The 15,172-nt window shown below is 63.0% G+C and overlaps 2 protein-coding genes across 2 annotated transcripts in view; one reads left to right on the top strand and one right to left on the bottom strand.

Annotated features, from left to right (window-relative positions):
* Positions 1 to 8,524: 8,524 nt before the first annotated feature.
* Positions 8,525 to 9,496, bottom strand: LOC138841433 (uncharacterized). Its single transcript, XM_070042088.1, has one exon. It carries the CDS (start codon positions 9,494 to 9,496, stop codon positions 8,525 to 8,527), a length of 972 nt encoding a protein of 323 aa, XP_069898189.1.
* Positions 9,497 to 10,332: 836 nt separating this feature from the next.
* The window catches only part of Lpcat1 (lysophosphatidylcholine acyltransferase 1), a 44,723-nt gene continuing 39,883 nt past the window's right edge, over positions 10,333 to 15,172 (top strand). Inside the window, exon 1 of the mRNA XM_070042136.1 lies at positions 10,333 to 10,482. Coding sequence (XP_069898237.1) covers positions 10,348 to 10,482 — 135 coding nt within the window. The 5' untranslated portion in view covers positions 10,333 to 10,347. The remainder of the gene's footprint in view (positions 10,483 to 15,172) is intronic.

Genomic DNA, 15,172 nt, shown 5'->3' with positions numbered 1-15,172 from the left:
AAAGTTAGCCGGTTTGAAAGAGAACTCTGCAGAAATAAGTCATAACATCTGCTTGCATTACAAATAAAATGGTTGTGAGATTCAAACAGGAGAAAAGGGGAATTCCAAAAGGCACATTTGAGTGTCCAGCAGTCAATCGTGTAAAACACTAGCCAAATGATAACACATGTCTAGGTTTTATTTCCTAGTGAGCTGCCTACAATTAGAACCTTTGTTACTCAAAAAAGGAAAAAAATAAATGAGCGAACAGAATTTATAGAAAGTTATTAAGTTGGAACACACAAAACAGCTTGAATGACTGACAAAAAAAGAGAGCTGCAAGCATGCTGCAAATGTAAATATGTCACTCCTCGGGGCCCACGGTTTTCACTGAGAGTTTCGTAGTGTGGCGAAAGGCAGAATAGAGCTAAAGAAAGAAAGCCCTTCTTGGATGCACCTGTGGTAAGGCGCCTGGCTGCCCCGACCAGCGGTTACAGTGTGTCTTTACAGACAATTTAGATGATACTTTGTCCACACGCAATCACCTGTGTGAGTCAGCTCCCTTTGACGAATTCCTGAGGAAATCAGCTCATAAAGAAAAGGCTTCTTTTGTCTCCCAGCACTGACGTCCACGCCTGCCCAGCGCAGTTGCTCTGGCTTCTACTGAGGCGGAACAGCATAGTGGGAGCCACAGCCAAGAGAACTAGCTTGACTTCAAGCCTGGAAAGCAGAAGAGACAAAGGTGAAGGAGTGAGAGCTACGACACCCCCTTCCAACGCACATCTCCAGTGACCTAAAGTCCTCTCCCCACGCCCAGCGTCTGGACGGCTCCACCAGCCTCTAAGAGGACGGTGCCAGGACCCAGCCTCCTCCAGGTGGGGCTCTGGGGCACTGCAAACCCGGTGCCACTCGAAGGGGTCACTGTCAGGTGACCCTGGCAGGGGCCCCACCAGCCCCTGAGCCCGTCATCCCAGAGAACCCACCCCAGGCTACCTGGGATTCCTCCGACATGGGACAAGAAAATGGGGGCCCCGAAGACTCACTGGAGGGACATGCGTCCACGCCCGCCAGTGGCCAGCCCTGGGGATGGGCTGCGCATCTGGGAGAACAGGGCACATGGCCGCGCGCATGGCAGACTGCAGCAGCAGCAGCGATCCTGGACGGACAGCCAGACACGGGCAGGCTGGACTCACCCCTTCCTCCAGACCACAGCCTCCGCGGCTTGCAGCCACCTCAGGCAGGGGAAGCGCTGTCACGCGGACCGAAATGAGACCCTGGGTGACCCACTCCAGCCAACACAGACACAGTGATGACAGAGGTCCTCGGAGAGACACCGCGGAAGGACACACACACTCACACACACCTGCTCCTCCTCCCTCAGCAGGAGGTCCCCGGAGAGGTGGTCACATCCTGTGTGGCAGGAGGGCAGGAGCAGAGACAGCCACTGACCTGCACGGGTCCGGGACGCCCGGCTTTGGAACCGTACTTAGCTACAGACGTGGTGCTGCACGCTCTTTCTGAGCACAGGGCCAGGGAGGAAGGCAGGAAGCCCTGTTGAAGAGCAGTACTGCCATGCAGCGTCCGTCCAGAGGACACACGCCCTGAGCCGGGCCCACCGGGCCGTCCCCGAAGCACCTGCGGGTCAGCACCTAGCTCCAGCTTGAAGAACCCAAGGCAGAGCCAGGTGTGCTAAAAGCCTGCCCTGGAGTGGCACGCTGGCCCTCGGCTCTGACTGCCCCGGGTGCCGTGGACCCTGGGGACGCACACAGTGGTGTGTACACACTCGTGGCGGTGTGCCCGCTGGGGGCTAGCCCTCTCTGTGCCCTCTCTCCCAGCCACGTGGCTCAAGGCCTCCATCTGAGGAGCATCTGGCCTCATCTACTCACTCCAAAAACATGCACAAGGGGTTTGTTTAGGGAAATACTTCCGCGCTCAAGAGCCGGACGCCCAGGCTTCCGCATAGCACTTCTGCTTGCTAAAACAGGAACAAGCTGTGCAAACAGCACCTGCCCCCCAGCATGACGTCAAGGCATCTGTGGGGGGGACAAACAGGACAGGTGTGTGCAGGTGTGGAGAAGTGCAGGATGGGAGCAGCAGCTGGCGAGAGCTCAGAGCTGCACAGCAGCTCATCCACACGCTGTGCCCACCCTCTGTGGGCTCCGTGGGGAACGGGACACACCTGACTGAAGGGGCAGCCCGTCCCCACAATCATGTCCCATCACACCTCGATACACCGAGAGAGAGGGAGGAAGAGGGAGGAGGCACGCTCCACTCATGGTACGAGGTAGACATGTGTGGCGGCGGCAGGCCCTGCCGGGGACAGCGCAGGACAGCCCCGTGGGCTCACGCTCTGGCGGCCTCCCTCTGAGGCCCCAGGCCCTTCGCCACACCTTCTCCACGCCCCATGGCCCCTACACACCAGGCAGGGCCTTTCCTCTCCCACAGGCTCTGGCTCTCCCCTGGACAATGAAGGCCTTCATCTGAAGTTAGAGAAACTCGCTCTGCACCCCAGGACTCTGCCCAGGTTAGAGCGCTGAACACAAGAGGGTTATAGCAGCGGGGCCCAGGTGGCTCACGCTGGGAATTCTTGTTACTCAGAAAGCTGAAACCTGGAGGACTGAGGTTCAAAGTCAACCTAAGCAGAAAAGTCTGAAGGACTCCAATTCCAGTTAACCAGCAAAGTGCTGGACTCGACGTCTGACTGAAGAGGTAGAACATTAGGAAAAAGCCACATGAGCGTGTGGGGCTCTGAGTTCAAGTCCCAGAACTGGCACCAAAAACATTTATGGAAATGATGTTTTGTGTAACTAAAGCCTTCCCAGATACATTTTTAAAATGTTTTCATGCAAGTCTATTTCCTTTCTTTCCCCAGACAATGTATATACTATGTAACCAAAATATCTCAAGGCGATTAGAGCCAAAATATCATCCCAAGGAGGCTAGAGCCAAAAACAGTGTTTTAAGAATCAGTGAGTAATCACCATGGAGGTCCAGAGCTGTGCCGTGGGCAGCTTTGCTCTGGAACCTTCCAGAGGACAAGAGAGGAGAGAGGTGTGGAGATGGTGTCAGATCATCAACGGGAGAAGGACTAAGCCGAGAACCAGGACCTGGGCTCTGAGAGAGCTGGGGCCCCGAATTCTTTGGAGAACACGGCTCGGCAGCATGTGGAAGGGCAAAAGCCGGGTCAAAGTCTGCAGAAAGTGGGGCAAGATTCAGCGTGGGATGAGAGTCCCCCCGGGACGCGGGGTGAGCCAGAGAGCAGTGCTCAGAGCGGTTTGAAGGTATTGTCTAAGTACACTTCAGCGTGAGATGATAAGCACCAGGTGGCAGGTGGCAGAAAAACCTAAAACAACCACCTTCACAAGATAGACCTCTGCTTTTCCCTCATTGTTCATGAGGCCTGGGGTCAGACAGAGAAGGCTGTCCCTCGGTCGAGGACCAGACTCCTCTGTGGCCTGCAAGCTTTCCATCCCCAACATTCATGATCGAATACAGCCGTTATGTCTACCTTCCAGCCAGCAGGAAACAGATTCCCTTTCAAAGGCGCTTCCTAGAAGGCTCACAAACCTTGGGTTTGTATCTCATCTGCTGCAGAATTTAATCACGTGAGCACCACAGGGCAGGTAGGCTGGGAAGTGTCAGTGGCGTGTATAGGTGGTCTCACTCGGAAGAACCTGGTGTGGCAGAGGTCAACACTTCACAGCCTGGCCACAGACCCCTCTTCAGCCTCACATCTGCCTTGGGAGCCCAACCTAACAAGATGAGCTCACTTTGAACTTTGCAAAAAAACCCTTCACAAGCAACAGGGGTGCAGAAACACATGTGTGTGCTTTCGGGCATGCCTAAGCTCAACTATGCTTTTAAGACAGTGAACACGCTTCTTTATCTAGCCATACATGGGGGCTCATGCAGGAGTCAGAAGCACCCTCCCCTCCCCATTAAAGGCCCACAGGGCACTCATGAGTGCTCCCTGGACTTAGTACACCCAAAGCCAACCGGAAGTTACTGTTGGCAGTGTTCTCCCAAATCATCACTTGCTGGCGAGCACACATTTTCCTATTTGTGCTTTTTCTGATTTTTAAGAAGCAAAAATACACACAAACATTTGTTCTGCAAACCCCAAGTGTGAAGAGAGATGTGTTCAAACACTGAAGAGTATTCAGCGTCCCAGCATTTCAACCTTTTTGAGTTTCCCTTGTGTTTTGTGCTGAGGATTCTTTATTTAATCACAAAAACAAGGAGACAGATGCCAGCGGCTGAGGGAGACCAGGGCTCAAGACAGGGGCCTGACATGCAAGGCGAGGTATAAATCCACATCGGCTCCAGGCCCTTTGTGCCCACATGCCTGCCACTTGTGGGATCAAGGCCATCTGGGAAGTCAGAACTTCATGATAAACACCAGCCCTGACCCTCTGAAGAACCCAGGTGCTACATGAAGACACATGCTGCATGGTTGGAAAATGGATTTCTCCAGGACCCAAGCCTGTTGGGCACAACCTCCCTCAGCAGGTCACTGGCAGGCAGGGCGGCCGAGGGATAGGAAATGTCAGCACGCGACCGGAAGGAAAGTCCTAAGACAGGGGGACAACTGGACACGCAGAGCCCCCCTCGGTGGCCCTGCAGCTCTTGTGTAACTCAGGGTCACACCGAGAAGTTGTCCCCACTGGTTCACTCAAGGTGCTGGAAACAGGAACGCATGTACATCACCTGTTTGCAGGAGAGAACACACCCAGAGCGGACACAGTGTCTGAACCAGGATGCATGTCCATTCACACCCGCCAAACTCACGCTCACTCTCATGGAAGAGACCAGGGGAAGGCCCTCCCCGCGGAGGGCAGCCTGCCACGGGGGGGGGGGGGAGGAAGGGCGAGGTGTCGTGGACCCCAGGGTGGATGCCCCAGTGTGGATGAATGCCATTCTTGAGTGATTTTCAGCTTTTTATTGGGGGAGGGTCTGGTTGTGGGGCCTGGACTCTGAGCTTGGGCGCTGTCCCTTAGCTCTTCAGCTCAAGGCAAGCGCTCTACCACTGAGCCACCTTCCCAGCCCTCAGCTTTTTTTGTTTTTTACAGTTTTCAACTTTTTGATGCTTATTACCATTATCTTCTAACAGCGCCTACCTTAGGATAAGAAATCAGAATGGAGTGTTTTTACTTCGTGCCTCTCAACCTGACTCTTCCATGAATGCAATGCTCTTTCCCCACATTGGGGCTGTAGCTTCTCTGAACAGTGCCAGCGTCCAGAGTGGTTTAAGAAGAACCCAGTGTCCACCCAAGCCTCCCTCAGCCCAGGTCCTTTCCTGGAACCTCACTCTTCCCAGCCCCCCCCCCCCCCACTCCTGGAACCTCCTTCCGCTAAGTCTCTAGAGCCTCTTGATTACTCCAGTCTGCAGTACTGAGTGCAGAGGTGTCCAGAGGCCTGGGCATCATTATCCCAAACTCCTCAGGCCTCAGAGAATCAACCAAGAACCCAGAGCGCCTGTGGCCAACTGGTTGTCTAGGGACCAAATCTAGAAGAACATTCTGGTAGGATCATCAGGCCCACGGGATAGAGCAGTAGAACACTCACTGTGAGACACAGCAGCAGAAGGAAGAGAACGCAGCCTTAGGGAGATTCGTCGCTGGAGTTCAGCCAAGCTGCCCTCTGGAAATAACCCCGGGCTCTGCTTCCCCACTGGAGACGTGAAGAGTGATGGGAGAGCTTTCCACGGGGCTCTGTCTGCCCAGCTGTTGGGAGTTCCTGCCGACTTTCTCACCGCCAGTCTCGACCTTCACAGTGTGGTCGAGGGGAGCCAATAGGAACCACGTTTTGTCTTTCATAGCTACTCATGACTTTGCCTAAATTGTTCAAGTTTAGACGGTCGCAGTGGCTATAATGGGCTGGATGGCACCCACCAGAAGCGTGTCCAACTCTGACTTGAACCTGACCGTGAACCTGACTCTGGCAGGGTCTTTGCAGGGCACAAGCTTTGAAGTGAGACCACATTGGAGTCAATGGCACCTTCTTGAGAGAAAGCGAGGGGCAACTGCAGGCATGTGGGCACAGAAAGAAGGCTCTGGGGCAGTCGGTGTGATGTCTAGGGAAGCCAACAGGAGCAGGAGTCATCCCTGAGCAGACCAAGCTTGAGCTAATATTACAGAACACCCCGCCCACCTACGTCAGGGTCACGCCTTCTGCTCAAGTCCACAAAGAATGTTTACCAAGACAGACCAGACGCTAGGCTGTAAGACAAATCTGCACAAGTTTGAGCATTTAGAATAAACAAAATACACTCTGTGAAGTTAAACTAGCCGTCAATCGCCAAAATCTGGAAAATTATCAAATATTTAGAAACTCAACCCACTCTTTCAGACAACCAAACAAGAGGGAAGAGTGCTTCACAAGACGTATGTTGAATTAGATTAAAAATAAAATAATGGCACAACATTTCCCATGCTACGGGTGCAGTAAGTCAGCCCTCCAGCCACGTTCCGGGTATGTGGGTACCACAGAGCACTCCCTGGGCTCTGGCCTTGTGCTCCTATGTCCTCGAGGGGGCCCGTGGCCTCAGCCACTCTGAGGTTCATCATCAGAACCATGCTGATGAGGCTTCTGAGTGAATTCCTTCAACCTACCTGCATTTCAGAAGCACATGCAGAAACTATGAGCACCTTACAGAAGGAAGAAATTGACGGCCATGTTCTCAACAAAAGCTTTACCACCCAGAACATCCTGGTCCCAAAATTAATGCACTTTCTTCTTCCCATGACTGAGGTGGCTTTTATGATACAAGCCTCCGAGACAGTCAGAAGAAACATCTAAATGGTGAAAAGCTCTTCCCAGTCATCCATGAGCTCCGTTATGCAGAGTGAGCACCTTGGCTGCCCTTACCATGGGCTAGAACTGTGCCAACAAGACCAAGCCACAGGTGCTGCGGAGTCTGAGATGATTATCTATGCAAATCCATGGAAACACTCGTCTTACACTGAAGTAGCTGTCAGTGAGGGCGTCTAGCTGATGACTTCTGATAGCAGAGTTGAGTTGGTGAAGGTTGCCAGAACACACCCAAAGGCAGAACTGGTTTGACAGATTACCCCTGATGCATCTGAAGCCATCTGGCACCTCCCTGTTGAGTGCCACATTCAAAACCCACAGACGTCTTCCGAAATGGGCAAAAGAGCTAAGTATTGATGTCTTCAGCGTCAGCTTCCAAGTGAGGTGTGGCTGAACCCCGAGACCTCTGTGCTGGGGGCCTATGGTACCCACTGTGCTTTTTTTTGGGGGGGTCCGGTTGTGGGGCCTGAACTCTGGGCCTGGGCGCTGTCCCTCAGCTCTTCAGCTCAAGGCTAGCGCTCTACCACTTGAGCCACAGCGCCACTTCCGGCTTTTTTCTTTTGGCTTATGTGGTGCTGAGGAATCGAACCCAGGGCCTCATGCATGCAAGGCAAGCGCTCTCCCACTGAGCCACCTTCCCAGCCCCCATGCCCGCTGTGCATTTGATATAGGGGCCAAAGCTGCTTTCGAATGTATCTGCTTGATATTGGTGGTGGTGGCGCCCCCCCCCATGGGAAGCTTAAATCCCAGATTACAAGTATGATCCACACAGCACTGGACAGGTACTTTGTCAGACTCGAGTGAGAATCATAGCTGAGCCGGGCAGGTACGTTCACACATATAATAACATTGCCCCCCCCAAAAAAGCCATGTTGAACGCGCAGAGTGGCTGATGAAGGTGTTCATAGCTGCTGGCACTGGCTGTAGGCACATCCTTTCCAATCTGAGCCTTACTACAACGCACAGCTGGCCCAGAGCTGGCCATCATTGTGCCCCAGCCTTCCGAGCTCTGGGGTTACCGGTGTGCACTACTTCCCCTGGTTTATTTAACTCCACCCCCGCCTGGGCTGGTCCCAGATCCAGGGCTGTGTGCAGAAACCCCGCCGGACCACCGCCGACCGTGCTGGGGTCCACACGGGACGGGGGCCTGTGGTCAGCACGGGGGGGGCTGTGGTCAGCACGGGGGGGTTGGGGTCAGCACGGGGGAGGCTGGGGTCGGCACTGGGGGGGCTGGGGTCAGCACGGGGGGGCTGGGGTCGGCACGGGGGGTTGGGGTCGGCATGGGGGGGCTGGGGTCAGCACTGGGAGCTGGGGTCGGCACGGGGGGGCTGGGGTCGGCACGGGGATGTTGGGGTCGGCACGGGGGGGCTGGGGTCAGCATGGGGGGGCTGGGGTCAGCATGGGGGGGCTGGGGTCGGCACGGGGGGGGCTGGGGTCGGCACGGGGGGGCTGGGGTCGGCATGGGGGGGCTGGGGTCGGCACGGGGGGGCTGGGGTCGGCACGGGGGGTTGGGGTCGGCATGGGGGGGCTGGGGTCAGCACTGGGAGCTGGGGGCGGCACGGGGGGCTGGGGTCGGCACGGGGGTGTTGGGGTCAGCACGGGGGAGGTTGGGGTCGGCACGGGGGGGCTGGGGTCAGCACGGGGGGGCTGGGGTCAGCACGGGGGGAGCTGGGGTCAGCACGGGGGGGGTTGGGATCAGCACGGGGAGGTTGGGGTCAGCACGGGGGGGTTGGGGTCAGCACGGGGGGGCGTTGGGGTCGGTAAGGGGGGGGTGGGGTCCGTACGGGGAGGCTGGGGTCGGCACGGGGGGGGGCTGGGGTCGGCACGGGGGAGGTTGGGGTCGGCACGGGGGGTTGGGGTCGGCACGGGGGGGGCTGGTGTCGGTACGGGGGGGGGGCTGGTGTCGGCACGGGGGGCTGGGGTCGGCACGGGGGGTTTGGGGTCGGTACGGGGGGGCTGTGGTCGGCACGGGGGGCTGGGGTCGGTACGGGGGGCTGGGGTCGGCACGGGGGGGCTGGGGTCGGTACGGGGGGGCTGGGGTCGGCACGGGGGTGTTGGGGTCGGTACGGGGGGGGGGCTGGGGTCGGCACGGGGGGGCTGGGGTCGGCACGGGGGGCTGGGGTCGGCACGGGGGGGCTGGTGTCGGTAAGGGGAGGCTGGGGTCGGCACGGGGGGCTGGGGTCGGCACGGGGGGCTGGGGTCGGCACGGGGGGGGCTGGTGTCGGTACGGGGGGCTGGGGTCGGCACGGGGGGGCTGGGGTCGGCACGGGGGGGCTGGTGTCGGTACGGGGGGGCTGGGGTCGGTACGGGGGGCTGGGGTCGGCACGGGGGGGCTGGGGTCGGCACGGGGGGGCTGGGGTCGGCACGGGGGTGTTGGGGTCGGTACGGGGGTGTTGGGGTCGGTACGGGGGGGGGCTGGGGTCGGCACGGGGGGGCTGGGGTCGGCACGGGGGGCTGGGGTCGGCACGGGGGGGCTGGGGTCGGCACGGGGGGCTGGGGTCGGCACGGGGGGTTGGGGTCGGCACGGGGGGATTGGGGTCGTCACGGGGGGGATTGGGGTCGTCACGGGGGTGTTGGGGTAGGCACGGGGGGGCTGGGGTCGGCACGGGGGGGAGCTGGGGTCGGCACGGGGGGGTTGGGGTCGGCACGGGGGTGTTGGGGTCGGCACGGGGGGGCTGGGGTCGGCACGGGGGGCTGGGGTCGGCATGGGGGGGGCTGGGGTCAGCACTGGGAGCTGGGGTCGGCAAGGGGGGGCTGGGGTCGGCACGGGGGTGTTGGGGTCAGCACGGGGGGGCTGGGGTCAGCATGGGGGGGCTGGGGTCAGCATGGGGGGGGCTGGGGTCAGCATGGGGGGCTGGGGTCGGCACGGGGGGGCTGGGGTCGGCACGGGGGGGCTGGGGTCGGCACGGGGGGGGCTGGCCACAGGGTGGACAGGCCCTGGAGGCCCTGGCCGCTGCGGGATGGGAGTGAGGCCGGGCACGGCGAGGCCGGCGGAATGCTGGCCAGGCCACGGCGGGGCAGAAGCTCGACCGCAGCGAGGCGCCCCGCCGCTCCCGGGGCTCTGGCACCGAGCGAGGGCGGCCCCCGACGGGGCCCCCCGGGCTCCGGGAAGCCCGCGGCCCCGCTGGCCCCCATCGAGGTCCTCGGCGGGGCACGTCCGTCACCTGGCCGGGCCCGGAGGGCGGGGCGGGGCGGGCAGGGGACCCGGGAGCCCCCGAGGCCCTCGGCGGGACCGGGGACCGGCCCGGGGCCCGCGGGGAGGGGCCGGCAGGGACCGCGGCGGGACCGCGCGCCTCTGGGCGCGCAAGCGCAGGCCGGCGCAACGAGGGCGCTGGGGGGCGTGGCCAACGCCAGAGCCGCCGAGGCCCCGCCCCCGGCCCCGCCCCCCGCCCACGTCACGGCGCCTCTCCCGCGCCTGCGCCGCCCGCCCGCCGCGCATCCTCGGCCCGCCGCGCATCCTCGGCCCGCCGCGCATCCTCGGCCCGCTCCCCGCGCTCCGCTTCTCCGCTCCCCGCTCCGCCGCGCTCGGCGCCCGGCTCCCCCGGCGGGCGGGCGGCCATGAGGCTGCGGGGCCGCGCGCTGCGGGCCGCGCCCGCCTCCGGCGCCCGGGCCGACTCGGCGCCGCGGCTGGCGCCCCCGGGGCGGAACCCCTTCGTGCACGAGCTGCGCCTGAGCGCCCTGCAGAAGGCCCAGGTGGGTCCCGCGGCCCGGCCCGGCCCGGTCCTCCTCGCGCCGGCGGCCCGGGGACGCGAGCGCGGGCGCCGGCTCCGCGGGGCGCGCGCCCGGATCGGCGCGGGGCGAGGCGGGAGACCTCCACGTCGGCGCGTGCGGACTGGCTCCGGGCGCGGGGTGCGGGGGGTGCGGGGTCCGGGGGGCGTGAGGTGCGGGGGTGCGGGGTCCGGGGGGCGTGAGGTGCGGGGTGCGGGGAGCGGGGAGAGCGGGGTCCGGGGGGCGTGAGGTGCGGGGGGCGGGGTCCGGGGGGCGTGAGGTGCGGGGGGTAGCGGGGAGCGCCGGGTGCGGGGGGCGCGGGGTGCGGGGGTTGCGGGGTCCGGAGGGCGTGAGGGGCGGGGGGTGCGGGGGACGGGGGATGCGGGGGGCGGGGGGGGCGGGGGGGCGGGGGGGGCGGGGGGGAGCGGGGTCCGGGGGGAGCGGGGTCCGGGGGGCTCGGTGTCCGGGGGGCGCGGGCTGCGGGGTGCGGGGTCCGGTTCCCGGCCTTGGCCCCTCTCGCCGGGGACCCCGCGCGGCGCCGGCCCCGTTCCTGGCCCGCCCGTCCCGCAGCCCCGCGCGGTCCCCCCGCCTCCCGCCCGCAGCCCGGAGTTAGGTTAGCCTTGAGCCCGCGTGCGCGGCACCACCGCCTGGGACGGGACCCGGGCCGGCCGGGGAGAAGCGGCGAGCCGGAGCCGGAGACCGAGGCGGAGGGCTCCCCCCCCGAACCCCCCCCCGCCCCCCCGCCCGACCGCGCCCTCCGAGCCCCCCCCCCGCCCCGCGCCCGGCCGCGCCCCTCCGAGCCCCCCCCCCGCCCCCCCCGCCCGGCCCGCGCCCTCCGAGCCCCCCCCGCCCCGCGCCCTCTGAGCCCCCCCCCCCCGCCCCCCCGCCCCGCGCCCTCTGAGCCCCCCCCCCGCCCCGCGCCCTCCGAGCCCCCCCCCCGCCCCCCCCGCCCCGCGCCCTCCGAGCCCCCCCCCCTGCCCCCCGCCCGGCCGCGTCTCCCCCCCCCCGCCCCGCGCCCTCCGAGCCCCCCCCTGCCCCCCGCCCGGCCGCGCCCTCCGAGCCCCCCCCCCCGCCCCGCGCCCCCCGAGCCCCCCCCCGCCCCCAGCCCGGCCGCGCCACCCCCGCCCCCCGCCCGCCCCGCGCCCTCCGAGCCCCCCCCCCGCCCCGCGCCCTCCGAGCCCCCCCGCCCCCTCCCGCCCCCCGCCGGCTCCCACCCTCCTCCGGCTCGGCTCCCGTGGGGTTAGCATCACCTCCAGGAAGACAGACGCCCCTGCGTCCCACCAAGCGGCCCTGCCTCCATCCCATCCCAGGGGTCCCTCCGCCCTCCCCGCCGGCCCCCCTGTGCCACCATGGACACCGGGCCGCGTCGGCCTGCTCCGGTGCTGTGCGCGTGCCCCCCCCCCAGCAGGACGAGACCCCTCTGGAGGGAGTGTGGGCGGGGCTGAGTCAGCAGCACCCACCCCGGACGCCGTGGCCCCCATGGCCCCGCTCCTGGGCCTGGCAGGCGGGGAGCCCGCTCCAGCCCGTGGCCCGCCGCGCTGCTAGGGCTGCTCTTCGGAAACCCTCCTGCTCAGCATCCTGCTTTGGGAGCGGGCAGCACATGGTGATTGAATAGGTAGGCCGGACACTGGGCTTCTAGAAGGCGGAGGTGTTCTACTGTGCTGTGATCGCAGGCCCCTCTGTCTCCGGGCCCTGTGTTTGTGTCAAAGTTGTCCCTGCTTAGCTATCTCTACAGCCTGGGGGGGGGGGGCCGGGGGCGGGTGCTTGTAAGTACCCCAAGTGCTCCCTGGCAAACCGGGCATTGCTGTGCGGGGTCCCTCCTGTTCCTGAAGCTTCTCCAGGGTGAACCGTCTGCCTTTCACAAAAAGCCCAAAGAAAAGAGGAGAGGGATTTGTGAAGACTGAAGCTGAAGGCTGCTCAGAAACTCAGCTGCCCAGGCTCCCCCGGGTCCACACCAGCTGAGCACGTGTCCCCTGCCCGGGAGGGGCTCCTGCTCTGTTTGGATTAAGGCCATGCAGGCCACCTTGGCCCCAGCAGCCCATCTGTCATTCACTACAGCTTTAGTGAGGAGCTTAAGCATCTCTGTGGACAACAGGGGACACAGTGAGATATGAAAAGAAGAAGCCATTGTGGGCTGCAAAACCTGGGCTGCGGTGGAGCTCAGTACCAGGGCAGTGAGGTGCTGGTCTGTGGTGGAGCTCAGTACCAGGGCAGTGAGGTGCTGGTCTGTGGTGGAGCTCAGTACCAGGGCAGTGTGGTGCTGGGCCATGATGAAGCTCAGTACCAGGGCAGTGAGGTGCTGGTCTGTGGTGGAGCTCAGTACCAGGGCAGTGTGATGCTGGTCTGTGGTAGAGCTCAGTGGCAGGGCAGTGAGGTGCTGGTCTGTGGTGGAGCTCAGTACCAGGGCAGTGTGGTGCTGGTCTGTGGTGGAGCTCAGTACCAGGGCAGTGAGGTGCTGGTCTGTGGTAGAGCTCAGTACCAGGGCACTGTGTGCTGGTCTGTGGTGGAGCTCAGTACCAGGGCAGTGTGGTGCTGGTCTCTGGTGGAGCTCAGTACCAGGGCAGTGTGGTGCTGGTCTCTGGTGGAGCTCAGTACCAGGGCAGTGAGGTGCTGGTCTGTGGTAGAGCTCAGTACCAGAGCAGTGAGGTGCTGGTCTGTGGTGGAGCTCAGTGCCAGGGCAGTGTGGTGCTGGTCTGTGGTAGAGCTCAGTACCAGGGCAGTGAGGTGCTGGTCTGTGGTAGAGCTCAGTACCAGGGCAGTGAGGTGCTGGTCTGTGGTGGAGCTCAGTGCCAGGGCAGTGTGGTACTGGTCTGTGGTGGAGCTCAGTACCAGGGCAGTGTGTAGCCGGGACTTGGGGCTTCCGGCTGAAGTTCTTGTCACATCTTGTGTTGCTCGGGGTCACGCTCTGGCTGTCCCGGGCCCTTGGGGAGCAGTGGAGAACTTCCCTCCCTCTGACGGGGTTTCCCAGCTCTGAAATCTCACCCGCACTGGCGCACTTCCTCCCGGGAGGCCCGTCTTCCATCAGAGTTTGGGGCTCAGAGGAGTCTCCCTCGGGCCCGCCCCTCCCCCACCGAGCCCTGCGTGACTTTGTTCAAGCGGGAGCTAGCCCCTGCCACCCAGTCCAGTCCAGCCTGGCCATTCTGGAGCCCCGTGTCTCTCAGTCACTCCTGCACAGGGCCTCGGCTTGCACGCTCATGGCGGCAGCCTCCCGACGCCCGTGCGGCTGTGCGTGAGGTGGAGCAGCTGTTGGCTCAGCCCTGGCCCCTGTGTGCTGTGGGAGTGGTGGGAGAAGCAGGACCCAGCCCCGCCCGGAGCTCGAGTTCTGGAGGGGCCGTGGGCCGCCGGCCAGGGGGGCTGGGGAACTGGGCTCTGGTGGAAGACCTGGAAGAGGAAGAGGGGCAGGAGGACCCGGTGCTCGGTGCACACACCCCCTGGCAGCCTGGGTCCAGGGCTGACCTCTGTTGGCTCCAGGGCCATTTCTGTAGTGTCCCAGCCTCTGTACCCATGCCCGGGCGGGGGGCCGGGGGGAGACAGGGGCCCCAGTGCCAGGCAGGCACTGTGCTGTCCCTGAGTCCTGGGCAGCGGTGGCTCAGTGTGACCAGCTGCCAGCCTTGGAGACTGGTCTTCTCCACCTCTTCTGGAACCTTTCAAACTTCCCAGAGTGGGAAGGTCCCTGTGCAGCTCAGTATGGCTAGCTGGACAAAAGGGGAAGTTGAGGCTGGGAGAGACCATTCAGCCCTCTGCTGAGGATTTCAGGGGTTTTACCTGACGGTTGATGGCAAAGCCGGGGAGGGGGTGGGATGGCACCACCGTCTCCTAGCAGTGTGTTGGCAGCACTGGGCCCGGCAAGCCGGTCTACAGCTTCGTGCTTTCCTGGCCCTAGGGTTTCGGCTGAGGCGCTCTACCCGGTGAGCCACGCCTTCAAGCCCTGTTTTGATTTCACTGTTCTTGCATCGTCTCAGGTTTTTGCTCGGGGCTGGCCTTCCTGTGCTCCCGCGGGCTCGTCCCTCTGACCCAGCTTCTCTGTTGAGCTGAGGCTCTCAATACCCTTGTCCTGGGCTGGTCCCGCACCATCTCTCGCTCCCAGCTGGCATTGGGCTAGCTGTGGTTGTAGGTGTATGTCCCCGTGCCTGTTCAGATGTGCTTGTGCTGATGTAGCGTGAGCAAGAGCAGCTTGCTTTAGCGTTGTTGGTTCTGGTTTTGTGCTGGTTCTAAAGCAAATTTGGGAGCCGTCTCAGTACTGTGAACCCTGAGCCCCGTCTGGTGCTTGGCGTGGGCTTTTGCCCCATGTATGCACTGAGCTCACTCTCCAGCACAGGCCAGCGAGGGGGCATCTTCCAGAATGCTGACAGGAGCCAACATTGGGGAGGCCGGGTCCCTCCCGGATCTGGCTCAGGCTCCTGACGGCAGATAAATGGGACTCAGGTATGATTCCCGCCATTGCCTGGGGCTGGCCTCCAGCTGGCTGGCTGTCTCAGAATCCACCATCTTCTGTGCTTCTGTGGGGCCCTGGGCTCCACCCCGGGACCAGGACCCAGGCCCTGAACTCCACAGGTGCATGCTAGGTTTTCTCAGGCCTTGCCCTGGGTAAGAGTCGTCGCCTGCTGTCTTGTCCTTTATTCCATTCTCAGCAATGATTTTTACAGCCCTTCCCAGTCAAGCCCTGTGTGTCAAA

This window comes from Dipodomys merriami, unplaced genomic scaffold (genome assembly GCF_024711535.1).
Source record: "Dipodomys merriami isolate MVZ:Mamm:240054 unplaced genomic scaffold, mDipMer1.0.p SCAF_32, whole genome shotgun sequence".
NCBI lineage: Eukaryota > Metazoa > Chordata > Mammalia > Rodentia > Heteromyidae > Dipodomys > Dipodomys merriami.
Note: the sequence above shows the minus strand (reverse complement) of the source record. Positions and strands in the feature narration are given on the sequence as shown.

Bases quoted from the DNA above. Each gene is read 5' to 3' on its own strand.
- LOC138841433 (XM_070042088.1), bottom strand. From the start codon at position 9,496: ATGCCGACCCCAGCCCCCCGTGCCGACCCCAGCCCCCCCGTGCCGACC.